General features: G+C 43.3%; 1 protein-coding gene across 2 annotated transcripts in view; it reads right to left on the reverse strand.

Annotated features, from left to right (window-relative positions):
- Positions 1 to 14,626, reverse strand: part of SPEN (spen family transcriptional repressor) — a 97,118-nt gene that overhangs the window by 80,630 nt on the left and 1,862 nt on the right. Inside the window, exon 1 of one of the 2 annotated variants that reach the window (XM_081255884.1) lies at positions 6,098 to 6,530. The exons of the other annotated variant lie outside the window; for it this stretch is intronic. Coding sequence (XP_081112010.1) covers positions 6,098 to 6,180 — 83 coding nt within the window. The 5' untranslated portion in view covers positions 6,181 to 6,530. Of the gene's footprint in view, positions 1 to 6,097; positions 6,531 to 14,626 lie in introns of those variants that run through there. 2 annotated transcript variants of the gene reach the window in all.

A 14,626-nucleotide genomic window follows, 5' to 3' on the forward strand; every position in this document is an offset into this window, starting at 1 on the left:
GCGGACTCTCAACCACTGCGCCACCAGGGAAGCCCTATCCTAGTTTTTTAAACAAAGGAATAAAATGATGGGGTATTTTTTTTTTAATCACTGAGTCAATTTTAAGAACCAAAGAAACTGTAAATGTATTATATGTAAAAGTACATATACTGTGTGTAAACATGATAAGAATGTAACAAAGCCAATACAAGATATAAACAGAAAAATCTTAATTTCATTTGTCAATGTAACCCAAACTCAGCATCTAATACAAAGATACAAAGACATACACATACCCCCAGAGTTTAATGCTGTACTAAAAATCTAGCACCAAGTACATAACACAAGCAATAAAAGGTGTCTTCCATTTGAATTTTCCCAGAAATATTCCTTAGCTGTAAGAGGTGGAGCAGTTCTTATATAATAAAAATCTTTAAACATGCTAGATTTCAATTCATCCCTATACTCAAAATGAAATCCTAAGTAACTAAATCCAAAAATTCACTAAATTTAAGTTAGGGTTTTATAGAGACATCCCGTTGTGGGGTTTTTTTAGATGTTTATAATTTTCAACTTGGCAGACAGTGACACATGTAGGGGGAAAAATCGGAATATTGCAATACTTTAACATTATACCAAGAACATCTTTTCACTGCAAAGCGTATTTCCACCCACTAAAAACCAGCTAGACAGCACACAAAATTATATAATTTCTAATAAATTAAACATCCTAATTGGTTTCCACAATAGAGTATGCTATTTTCATTCAAAATATGGGTAGCGGGCTTCCCTGGTAGCGCAGTGGTTAAGAATCCACCTGCCAATACAGGGGACATGGGTTCGAGCCCTGGTCCGGAAAGATCCCACATGCCGCGGACCAACTAAGCCCGTGCACCACAACTACTAAGCCTGGGCTCTAGAGCCCGCGAACCACAACTACTGAGCCCGCGTGCCACAACTGCTGAAGCCCACGCGCCTACAGCCCGTGCTCCACAACAAGAGAAACCACTACAATGAGAAGCCCACGCACCGCAACAAAGAGTAGCCCCCGCCTGCCGCAACTAGAGAAAGCCCGGGCGCAGCAACGAAGACCCAATGCAGCCAAAATATAAAATCAAATAAAAGAAAGAAAGAAAGAAAATTTAAAAAAATTTTTGAGTAGCCGTAAGACATATAATAATAAAACATTAAACAAAACAAACAGTAAAGGTTAGAAATTGAACTATAGAAAAGTGTTACGTTATTTAGTCTCCTTGTTCAGCAGACTAATATGTCAGTTTAAAGTTGACAAACAACTATTTATTTCAAATCATCCAATATCAACATTCAGGAGCACAATGTGAATGAATATACATACTCAAGGTATTTTTCAGCCTACAGTGTTTACTCTAAATACTGTGACTAGTTAAATACAGCTCAAACACTAGGGAGTCTTAAAAGTAAAAGCAAAAAAATATATAGTCCCCAACTGTAATATGCTAGTTTTCATGAAATATTTCAATTTTTTTTAATTTAGGCAAAATTTCAAACTAAGAGGAAAATGAGACTTGGAAGAATATTTGGAAAAACTTCCACATTACCACTATCTCTATAACTTCTATACAAGTCTTTCCAAACCATTGGTGCATACAGGATTAAAGATGTCTCCTAAATCAAGCCCGAAATCTCTTCATAAGCATACCAAACAATACAACGCCTGAGCAATCAAGAGTCCACAAGAAAGGTAGTTGGGAAAAGGTGCCCTCTACACAAGTCAAACACCATCATTCTTCTTGGCACTGAGCCCTATGTTTTCCTCCAATCTGCCAGAAGCATTCTAACTCAGGAAATAAAATACATCGCAAGTATTCTGTATTAGTTTCTAATGCTATTTCTCAAGATAAGTATAAAATTATTTTACTTTACTTTTTTTTAGGTTCAAAAAGCCTGTCATGGAAATAGGTATTCAAAATTATAACATTCAAAAACAGAGGTGTTTCTTCAAAGAAACTGGCTCAGCTCAAAAGAATAAACCATGTAGCAGTGATGCGGGCTAGGGAGTCAAATTTGTTTAAGTCTAAAAGTATCTCTAGTTATAGGAGTATGTAAGGACAAGGAAACTTTACCACAATACTTTATATTGTGTCCCAGAAATAAACCAAATTCATGTAACATAACATATATTCCAGCTATTTAAACTCAGGAAAACCATTATGATTGGACATGTAAAGTTAGCAAAATGAGGGAGAAGATATGCGGATATATGTATATGTATAGCTGATTCACTTTGTTATAAAGCAGAAACTAACACAGAATTGTAAAGCAATTATACTCCAATAAAGAGGTTAAAAAAAGTGACTCAAGATAAAATAAATAAAGTTAACAAAACAAAACACTTTTAAATGAGTTTCATTCTTTGACAAAATTTTTACATGAGCTGCTACCTTGCTCAACCTCTGCGTAATCTTTAACTTATTCTCTAGAACTGGAGAATGGATGGGAAGAACCTGAATATGTGATTTACTTCAAACCTGAAAATAAGATACAGAGACTTTTATGTCCTTTAAAGGGTTCTATTCATTTGCTCATTCTAATTCAGGGAGTCGCCTTTGCACACACCTCTCTCCCTCTAACAACTAAGACAGCAATCAATTGTTGTATAACTCCTCCCTTCCCCCTTCAATCCAGCTAACATACCATACAAAGGAAAGGACTTTCTCTATTGTGCAAATTCAGTCCCTGCAATGGATCTTTGTTAACTAAATCTGATTCAGAAATACTCATTTAATTCTTTTCAATCAGCATATTGAATGCTGTTAAAATCATGAGCACAATAAATTATTCTTATTGCAAGAAGGTAAAGCCAAATTTTGAAAATGTTCTGATTACATTTTAAAGGTTTGCTCTTTCTTTGCCACAGAGGGAAAAAAAGCCAAATCAGCAACCTTCCCTCAACCTATTTTCTACCAAAAACATTGATCAAAATATAAATAAAAGAATTGGCTCTGACCCTCCCCCATCCCAAATGCCTCTTAAACTGCCCTGCTCCCAAAGCTGCCTCATCTAATCATTTTTTAAATCCAAATACTTACTACAAAAGCCTAATCACCGTTACGAGAACATTCATTTTGAAAACATTTTATATAATGTATTCCCAGTGTACACCTCTTAATCCTGTAAAACAGTTATTAATGTTGAAATCAGCTAGGGAAAACAGTAAAAGTAGGCACTTTAACCTCAGTTTTAGTATAGGTATTGCATGGTTTTTCTCATTATGATTTCTAGAAGACATCAGAATTGAATGTTCTTAAATTTTCTTGCAGAACTCTCATTCTGGTACAAGCACCGTTTTATCCCTTTCACTTTAATTATTCACATTTAGTTTTCCTCCCGGTAGCAACCACACACTTTACAAAACATTTTCTACAATAAGGATAAAAGACCTTGAATTTCTCCAAACAAAGTCCATTTAGCTTCACAGCTGGGTCAGCAAGAACATTTCTTGTACCCGTTTTAAGGATACACAAGAAGCCAGAAACAGAGATTACCTGTTAGGGGGTGGAGATGGGAAGGGGAGAGTGGGAACTGGAATTCCCAGGGTCGGGGTAAAGAGGAGATTTTTCTCTGTAAACCTTTTAACACTCTTTAAACCCACTAAGAATGCACTATCTACCCAAAGAACTAAGCAAACTTGTTTAAAATTTTCAAAAGTCGCTTTTAAAATAAAGGAATTTCAGGGACACTAGGTCTACTTAGTTTTAAGATAATCTTATCAATAGCACCTGCTTTTGCTCTGCAATAGGTAACACACTCCTTTAAATGCAGTCGTGAGCAATGTGCCAGCTAAGCCCTCTTTAATACAGCAACGTTCCTCCAGACCGCCGCTTTCCAAGGCAGCTCGCATCCTCTGCCCGCTCCTCCCTCTGTGCATTCTGAGATCTGCTCTGCTGATTCCCACTTAAAGTGGGTCCTGGCCGCCATTTTAGAAAGTCATTCACACAAGCCGGCCGGCAGCACCATCCACTTAAAAAACCTTCCAAAACTCCCTCGGACGATTTCCTCTTTCTTCTCTAACCCCTCATCTTGCAGAGGGGTCAAACTCCCCGCGATAGGCATACAGTGGCTCTAGAATCTGCATAATGCGAAATGACACGTCTGGCCACATGATACTGAGGGGGCAAAGCAAATGCTGCAATGCACGTGTTTGCACGTCGGTGCATACGAATTTCCCAGGCAGACACCTACAGAGAAGGTCCACAAGGAGATAAAAGTGAGCACACCTAAGTGGCTTTTCCAGTCCAATAATCTGCACCTAAATGATTTTTCCACCGAAACACTGAAGATATGGTGCCTCCATATGGGGTAAGGGGTGGAGCAGCGCCACGGAGAGTTCCCATCTGTTTCCCCACTGAGCCCGAGATCTCCCCTTTGTCACAGGGGACAGAGGCGAGTTTTTGCTCCTGCCTTCCCGCTGCCTGATTTCTCAGCAAAACGTAGTAAACACCGGGAGTCCCTGGAAGCGCGCCTCCCCCAGTCCTGCCGAGGACAGCTTTAGTGGGTTATGAACGGCCTCACTATTCCAGGCTCCCTTTCACACGCGGACACGCGCAGACGCGCGCTCCAGCGGTGAAGATTTAATACCCCAGTAACAGCAACCACCAACAGAATCAATGATCCTCCATTTGAAAGAGCGGAGCTCCGCTGCCTCTGCTTCCATTTCCTTATGCAAGCTGCTCAAGAGCAAGCGACGCAATCTATTTTTCCCATGGTGACTCACTAATAAGGGCGCTCCATAATTTCCCCTTCACTCACTAGATAGTAAGAGGAATTTAGAGTATACCAAACTTAAAACCTTCCGAAGTCTTTAATATCGCAAGAAACAGTAATTTTCGAGGACAATCACATATCTGCTACAGTCCTTCTCAATTTACACCAGTGTAAGTAAACCGTCATTTTCAGTTATTTCACATGGAGGGCTCTATCAGCTATGACCCACATAGATTTCACAAAACAAAAACAAACGGTAAAAGCTACTAAATAAGTAAAATGTATCAAGAACATTCATTCCTACTACGCCATGAACAACAAAAAACATTCTGGGAAGAACCTTTTTAAAAGCTATATCTTTTTTTAAAAGAGCTACATCTTCTAATCTGAAAAGGCATGCATTTTTTTAAACCACTGATTTAGGAATTCTGGGTGGGAGGGAAACACCATCCTTTTAAAAGAAGGCTCTGCAGTGTTAACGCCGGCGCGGCCGCAGCAGCGGAGATTCCCGAGGCTGGGAGCACAGCTTGGTGGGGACTCTGCTACATGAGGTGGCTCCTCCTCTGCGAGCACTCGGTCCCCACCATCCTCCTCATCCAGGGACCCCAGAGCGCTGAAGGGAGGAAGGCGAAAAGAGCCGAAACAGACGCACCAACTTATTTTCAGACACCACCCTCCACCCAACCCCACATAAACAAGGGGAAGAAACCAAAACATTTGCGTTTGCCATTTCCATTTAGTTTCTAGGTCTGTGAACATTCCGTGAGACGTCCCTAGAAACCAGCAGGGTCTTCCCAGTTCCGAGATATCCCTACGATACCTACCAAGACTTTTGTTTTTGTATAACCTTTCCTTTCCCCACAAAACCCTCTCTAGGTCAGACATGTCCACGCGTCCGCAGGGCGAGGAGCGCGAGTTGCTGCGGGACTCTGGAGTTGGCCGGGCCGGGGGCTGTCGGGGCGCGGTAGGGGTTAGGGTCCCGGCCCGGCGGCGGCTCGGTTCCGCCGCATCTGCCGGGCCGGCGAGGGCGGCTGCTCGGAGCCGGGGCAGCGGCGCGCTAGGACGCGACCCCACCGCCGGCTGGCCAGCCTGAGGGCACCCTCCCGGCGCCGGCTTCGCGGAGGCCGAGCGACAGCCGCCTCCTTATTGGGAACGGAGAGGGCGGCAGCCGGGCCCGCTCCGCCGAGGCCCGAGGCCCAACGCCGCGACACGGGCCGAGCAGCGGCCAGGCAGCCGCGCGCCCCCCGCACCCGTCCGTGGGTCTGGCCCGGGTCTCCTCACCAGTTCCGCGCACGGGGAGGGGCCGGCAACGAGCCGGAGGGGGCAGCGGCGCCCGAGGAGAGAGCGCGGCCCCGGGCCTCATGTCACTCACCGTTTGAAATGCTCGATGATCTTCTCTTCCCGCACATTCTCCGGTAAGTTGCCCACCCAGAGGTGCCTGGTTTCCCGGACCATGCTGGGCGGTGTGCCGGCGACCGCTGGTGCTGGTTCCCCCTCGCCGGCTTCGTACGAGCCCGTCAGCGCCGGGAGGCGGGCGCCGAGGCGGCGGCGGCGGCGGCTGCGGCGGTGGCGTCGGCAGCGGCGGCGGCTCCTCCGGCTCCCCCCCGTGCAGAGACCATCCCTCTCCCCCAGGTTCTGACTCTCGGGCCTCGCAGCTCAGCTCTGCCGCCACCACACACCCGAAGCCGACCCCCGCGCTCCGGCGGCGCATGCGCCCGGGAGGCGGCGGGAGGGGGAGCGGGTAGGAGGGGCGAGCGAGACCCGGGCGGCAGCGACTACGACGGAGCTGGCGCTGTGGCAGCCGGCAGCTTCCCACCGGCGCGCGCGACCCGCCTCCCTCACCGCGGGCGCGCGCGCAGCCGCCCGACAGCCCGCCGAGGCTGAGACGCCGAGTTCCTCCCAGCCGATGCGCAGGCGCGCGGGGGAGGGAGGAACGCAGGGCCAGGAAGGAACGCTCGCGCGCTCGGTCCCGGTGCGCAGGCGCGCAGCACTCTGGTAGGGCGGGCGCCGTGTCAGGCCTCGGGCGCTGCGCTTGCAGTGGCAGGCATAGCCTCCAGCCCCTCGAATAGGGGTCCCAGGCACTGGCCTGGGGGAATAAAAGAGAGAAAGGGGGTTGGTATTCACAGCGCTGCGTGTCAAAGCGGCTGCCAAGGCTTCTCTCCTAGGAGAAGCCAGGACCTCTTCCCCTGCTCACCTTTGGCCAGCTTCTGGCGTTTCCGGGCACTTAGAGCCGCGCCTGCTTGGGAAAGTGTCAGAACAAGGCCGCCCTTCTCACGGCCCAGCAAAGCTGTGACGGCTTCAGAAACCCATCCCTCCCAAGAATCATTAGCTTGTAACATTAAGCAACTTTATTTTATATAGAATCTTGCGAAACCGTTTGCACGTTCTCTTTGCTGATCGTTATGGCATACCAGGAATAGAACTGAATGAAGCGAGACGGTTACATGTCTGATGGTGTTCCCCTCAGAGGATTTGCTATATAATTTAATATCTAAGCCGAGGAGGGGATTAGAACTCCAGCCTTTCCAGGCCTAAAAGCTTTTAAATTTTAAAGCCTACAGTTCAACATTTTAGTTTACAGAACCCCGGGGAAAACCCATAAAATTAAGGCAACAGTACTGAGTCCAGAAAAATGGAATTTTTTAGAACAGTCAGCAACTCAGCTTTCTTTTACATTTTCTATCTACAGAAATAAAATATCACAGGTGTAGTGCTTTAGGTACAGACCAGATTTTAAATATTCGATCTCATTCACTTTCTCCATAAATATTGATACAAACCAACTTATCATCAAACTGTGCTCTTTTGAATTGGAAAATATGGTCACCATAGTAAATAGCACTAATATATGGGGTCACCTGTGCATAAATTGTTTCTTTAATTCCACAAATGGTAAAGCTCCAAGTAGTTTTTTTGTTTGCCATATAGTTTAACATAAGCTTCTTAATGATGTGTCAGAGAGTCGCATCAACTCTTTTTGTATTTGGTTTAATAGTCTATATACTAAAACTTGATCTCAGCAGGTCTGCTCAACTGAGATCGTCTCTCTTCCTCTCTCAGGATGTTAGAAGGCTAAGCAAGCCCCTGTGTTACTTACACAGTTACAACAATTACAGAACAAGACGTGCTATAGCTCAGGTAATAACTTTACCATCCATTGAAATAATTTTTGGAATTTTGACAAGTTACTTCTAAAAATTCTAAATTCTGAGCCAGGTAATTTAATTTTTTTCTATGCTATTTTTCTGGCTTATGTTTACATTTTCTATTTCAACACACTTTTTTGTGGGGGGTGGGGGTGGCCAGTAACAGGCAGAAACAGAAAGAGGTGGTTTAGAAAAGTTAGAAAAAGCACCACCACAATAATGGCACTCATTCATAATTCAGTTAAGGCCTTTAATGCCACCACAGAGGTTGACCTTGTCTTCATGCAAATCAGAGTCATTAAATGATATGGAAATTTTTGTTCTTGAAAATAGTATGGAATTGATTCCTCAGTAAAAGTGAAAGCAAATCAACCTACATTCAGATGTAGGATTAGCCATTTACATTTGCCACAACTATCACATAAGGAGTGTCAGGCCAGTGCACTGTTACCTAAACTCATGAACTTCATAGTTCTGTATATGTGGCTGCAGTTAGTGTTGAACCGATAGGCATTTTTCCACAAAGCATAAATTTCAATATTAGCAACCACAATTTGAAATACATTTAAAAATATTATGTAAATTACTCATTTAAAACCTGATAGGCGGGGCTTCCCTGGGGGCGCAGTGGTTAAGAATCCACCTGCCAAAGCAGGGGACACGGATTCAAGCCCTCGTCCGGGAAGATCCCACATGCCGCGGACCAACTAAGCCCTTGCACCACAACTACTGAGCCTGTGCTCTAGAGCCCTCAAGCCACAACTACTGAGCCCATGAGCCACAACTACTGAAGCCCACACACCTAGAGCCCGTGCTCAACAAGAGAAGCCACCACAATGAGAAGCCTGTGCACCGCAACAAAGAGTAGCCCCCTGCTCTGAGAAAGCCCGTGCACAGCAACGAAGACCCAATGCAGCCAAGAATAAATAAATAAATTTTTAAAAATAAATAAAGAGTCAAAAATTCCAGTTCCAATTTTGTCACTGGCTATACGGCCTAGGTAAAGTCAATTAAATCCTCAAAGTCTCAATACCCTTATCTGCAAAATGAGGATAAAAATATCTGTTTTCTCTACCTGGTAAGGTTGCTAGAAGTATCAAATGAGATAATATATGTAAAAGTATTTGGAAGTAACACAGCATAAAAATATGAATACTATTAAGTTGACTGCTAATTTCATATGAATATCAAAAGTAAGCATCAGTTGAAGTTAAAAACATACCATGATCAATTTATAACATTTTCAGGATTATGGCCAGGTCTTATAATCAAATCAACATGCAGTGATTGCATATCAAGTACGAAGTTCCTTGCACTCTTTTGCTGACTTTTTCTGTTGCAAAACTCTTAATAACAACAAAACTGATAAGTACATGCCCTTTGCACAGCCCCAAATCAAGTGTTGGGTTTTCTCAGTGCTTTCATGTTTATTGGCAATGTATCAGGAAACACTGGGAAAGCTTTTCTTTGTTTCTGTCCTTGTTACAAATATTTACAAATTTTTTTCATAAGCATTTATTTTTGTATGTTTTCAATAGAAATACAACCCACTCTTATTCTGATTTTTAAAATTTAGTTTAACAATTAATAATTGACGCTCACTGAAAATGATCAAAAAGTAGGGTGTGATCTCCTCTCTCTTCTATGATAAATGGATGGTGAAGTGAATTTCCCCATTTGAGTGTGAAAGATCATTCAGAAAGGTGACATTAAAGCAGAGGCATTTGCAAAGTGGAATTAAAACAGATGTGTTGGGCTTCCCCGCTGGCGCAGTGGTTGAGAGTCCGCCTGCCAATGCAGGGGACACCGGTTCGTGCCCCGGTCCAGGAAGATCCCACATGCCGCGGAGCGGCTGGGCCCGTGAGCCATGGCCGCTGAGCCTGCACGTCCGGAGCCTGTGCTCCGCAACGGGAGAGGCCACAACAGTGAGAGGATCACATACCGCAAAAAAAAAAAGATGTGTTTTTAATCAGGTCTTATTTCACACTGTGAAGAGCACCTGTATTTAGCATGCTAGATGTGCTCAAAGAGTTCAGTCATGCATAATGGAAGCCGAGTTGGGGAAAGCATCTGAGCCTCAAACTCAGGCTCTGAATGCTAACCTAGCCAACAGAGCAGATAAATTACTATCACCATTTAAACAGGAGAACAGAATAGTTACCAGATATTTAACAAAAATTTTGTTACCAATCGAGTTCCACACTATTAAAATTGCACTGTTTCATGAGAAAACATATATTTAAAATATAAACACTGTTCCTAAAGGCATCATATAAAAATATATTAACTAGCTCTAAAATGATCAAAGACCCAACCACATGAGAACTTGTCAATATTAACAAACTCCTATTATTAGAATCAGGGTTTGTTTTCTGTTTTTTGCTTTTTCCTAAACAGTAGAAAATAAAACAGACAACACTAATATATTATTGTCAGAGTGTTTGACATCTTGCTAGTTCTGAGGGTCAACTAGTGAAAAAGACAGACCAGTCTATTAACGGATTTATTTTGATATAGCAGGCTCACTGTAGTGAAATTAGGCATACATAAATGATCAAAACGCCAATCAGTTGAATAGTATTAGCTAGCTAGTCCTTCTCGAAATAATTCTTTCAGCATAACACTTCATAATCTACTTTACTGTTCAATTCTCTAAGAAAGCTAAATAATTTATTCCACATTGTTTCTGGTTTTCCAGAAATGAATATAATGGCTGATATTTTCCTTTTTAAAAAATCAATTTTTATATTTCTACCATTTCCTTGGAAAGTTGCTAAAGGTAACTTTCTTCCTTCTATGAGGAAATACTGCTAATATACCTAATATTTATTTTTTTTAACTTTCTATTTTATATTGGAGTATAACCGATTAACAGTGTTGTGATAAGGACTACCCTGGTGGAGCAGTGGTTAAGAATCCACCCGCCAGTGCAGGAGACACGGGTTCGAGCCCTGGTCCAGGAAGATCCCACATGCTGCAGAACAACTAAGCCCGTGCACCACAACTACTGAGCCTGTGCTCTAGAGCCCGCGAGCCACAACTACTGAAGCCCATGCACCTAGAGCCTGTGCTTCGCAACAAGAGAAGCCACCGCAGTGAGAAGCCCGCGCACCGCAACAAAGTGTAGCCCCTGCTCACCAGGACTAGAGAAAGCCGGCGTGAAGCAAGGAAGACCCAACACAGCCAAATAAATAAATAAATAAATAATTTTAACTAAATAAATAAATAACAATGTTGTGATAGTTTCACGTACATAGCAAAGGGACTCAGCCATACATATACATGTATCCATTCTCCCTCAAACTCCCCTCCCATCCAGGCTGCCACAAAACTTTGATCAGAGTTCCCTGTGCTATACAGTAGATTATACCTAATAGTTAGAATTGTGAATACAATTTACTAATGTTTATGGCACTGAATAAAAGATAGACTGGAAGGATACTTGCAAATATTAATAATGGTAGTGCCTATGTGGTAGAATTCAATCTTTTTAAGTTCTTATTCATCTATATTTTCTAAACTTTTATTTGGTTAACATATATTGCTCTTATAATTAGAAAAAGTTACAGTAAAATGAGCTGGAAGTCAGCATCGGGGTTACTTTAGTTTAGGGCTCCTCTGAAATGCTGATACTTCACTACATTAAATCAACATATTTATGTTAACAGATCCCTCGTGAACAAAACGTTATTATTCTCTATGTTAATTCAGAGAGTTCATTCAACCTTTTAAAAGTCTACTACTAATCCTCATGTGAGAAAAAACTCAACCTCTTCATTACAAATGATATACAATAGCAAAAACACCCCAGGTCTAAGAGACTGTCACTTAAACATCAGGAAGTCAGCAGAATACACATAATGCAAATCAAGGCTAGTATTTAATTCAGAGAAGACTATGAAAGTGCACTTGATGGAATCTCAAAAACAATAATACCAAATAAAATATATTTAGTAACTTATTACATGTGTCTTGACATTTTCAGACTTCGGGTGTTAAGCTCCCCTACTGCTCCTCTGAAAGCCTTGCTCTAGTTTGAAGTAGAGAATTCAAAACATCATGAACTTGTTCCAAATATATTTTAAAACTGTTTCTGGGCTTCCCTGGTGGTGCAGTGGTTAAGAATCTGCCTGCCATGCAGGGGGCACGGGTTTGAGCCCTGGTCCGGGAAGATCCTATGTGCCGCAGAGCAACTAAGCCTGTGCACCACAACTACTGAGCCTGCTCTCTAGAGCCTGCGAGCCACAACTACTGAGCCTCAGTGCCACGTCTACTGAAGCCCATGCGCCTAGAGCCCATGCTCTGCAACAAGAGAAGCCACCCAATGAGAAGACTGGGCACTGTAACGAAGAGTAGCCCCGGTTCGCCACAACTAGAGAAAGCCCGCGCGCAGCAACAAAGACCCAACGCAGCCAAAAATATAAATAAATAAATAAATTTATTTTGTAAAAGAACCTGTTTCCATTTTAATTAAATTATTTCTATTTAATAGTAATGCCCTTTATTTATTTATTTTTGGCTGCATTGGGTCTTCCTTGCTGCGCGCAGGATTTCTCTAGTTTCAGCGAGCAGGGGCTACTCTTCATTGCAGTGAATGAGTGGCTTCTCTTATTGCAGAGCACGGACTCTAGGCACACGGGCTTCAGTAGTTGTGGCATGTGGGCTCAGTAGTTGTGGCTCACAGGCTTACTTGCTCCGAGGCATGCGGGATCTTCCCGGACTAGGGCTCGAACCCGTGTCCCCTGCATTAGTAGGCAGATTCTTAACCACTGTGCCACCAAGGAAGTCCCAGTAATTCTTCTTTAAATCACGTAACTGCTTCAATATTTTGCTATTAATCTTCAGGATGGTAATGACTGCTAATTTTACATAATATTCCATAATTAGACACTTGAAACCTTTGGCTTAAAATAAAACCACATTCTGTTTAAAGGCTAGGTAGGACATGATGCATTTCTGAGTTAAATGCTGGAATTATTTTTAAATGTATATTTAAAAATTAAATTTCAGTATTTTGATAAAGGAGGTAATAGAATTTTTTCAGGCTATATACTACAAATGTCCTAGGAACCATCCCTTACAGTTTTATTTGGAAAATTCTTTGGCTGAGAAGCATTCCCCTCAAGATAACTCTCTTATTTATTTATTTATTTATTTTTGGCTGCGTTGGATTTTCGTTGCTGCGCCTGGGCTTTCTCTAGTTGCGTTGAGTTGGGGCCACTCTTCGTTGCAGTGCGCGGGCTTCTCATTGCAGTGGCTTCTCTTGTGAAACACGGGCTCTAGGCGCGCGGGCTTCAGTTAGCTGTGGCACGCAGACTCAGCTTCTCCGCGGCATGTGGGATCTTCCCAGACAGGGCTCGAACCCGTGTCCCCTGCTTTGGCAGGAGGATTCTTAACCATTGCGCCACCGAGGAAGTCCCAAGATAACTCTCTTTGATGATAGGAGATTAACTTAAAATGTTTTTTCTAAGAAAACAGAACCAGCAAGAGTCACAACTAAAGATTTCACTGTATACTGTTAGCTGGTGGGAGGGGCGCGGTGAGACAACTAATAAAAGGGGTTTGTGTTTTGCCCACCCCCACAAGATAATTTAAACACACACCCAAGCCTAAACCCTTTACTTAAAAAACATTCACCCGGGGCTTCCCTGGTGGCGCAGTGGTTGAGAGTCTGCCTGCCGATGCAGGGGACACGGGTTCGTGCCCCGGTCCGGGAAGATCCCACATCCCACATGCCGCGGTGCAGCTGGGCCCGTGGGCCGTGGCCGCTGAGCCTGCGCGTCCGGAGCCTGTGCTCCGCAACGGGAGAGGCCACAACAGTGAGAGGCCCGCGTACAGGAAAAATAAATAAATAAATAAAAAAGATAGTGCTTCTTAGCCCCAGCGAGCCTATTTAAAAAAAAAAAAAAAAAATTCACCGGAAAAAGTGGCTTTAAACTAGGTTACTTTTGTTCTCCATAGTTTTCAATTTAAATACATTGTTTCCCTCGAGATCAGTTTCCCAAGATTCTAATTATTAGATAGCACATAAGAACTTTGATTTTATGCCTATCTAAAATTGCAAAACGTACATACTCAAATTTTTCTTCCCCTTTTTAAGTAGCGTTATCCTTATTGTAGGAAGTTTGTCTTTAAATACTCTCATTAACCATAATTTGTTAAGGCAGAATCTCTAACAGAAGTTCTACAAACTCAAGGGACTCTTGATCTGGTCATTTCCAAGCCTCAAATGACAGTATAGCCTTGTTAGCAGGGGTAGAATTCTATTGCTTGCTAGAACTTCAACGGCCCTGAGATAGCTGAGAGTTCCTGCTAGTAATCTGGCACCAACTCAAAATTCCCACCAGGAAGAAAGATCTCCCTGAGGTAGGACCCACTGAGTGGCTCCGCCCATAGCGATGACCTGGACTGACCTCGGGCTCGGCGTGGTCAATGGCTCCCTAGCACCTGTGGGCGAGTTAGCAGGTGCTCACGACGATAAAATGCCAAATTGCAACCGCCACGTCAGTCTTTTGGAGCCCCGAAAGGTGCCTTTTTCGCAAACAAGCTCCCTCTTTTAAACCTTACATCTCTGAGGCTTTGAAGGTACGTTACACGGCTAACGAATATAGGAAGACAATTACTCCACTGGGGAAACGAAGGTACTTCAAAAGGAAGAGTGGCAAGGAAACAAAGCTCAGACTGGAAAAGTGGCAAGCCTCCATGCCCTGCCAAGACGACCTTACTTAACCTTCTGGATTTCAAAAACAGGGTTG

Source organism: Mesoplodon bidens (genome assembly GCF_964165515.1).
Source record: "Mesoplodon bidens genome assembly, chromosome: 2".
Lineage (NCBI taxonomy): Eukaryota > Metazoa > Chordata > Mammalia > Artiodactyla > Ziphiidae > Mesoplodon > Mesoplodon bidens.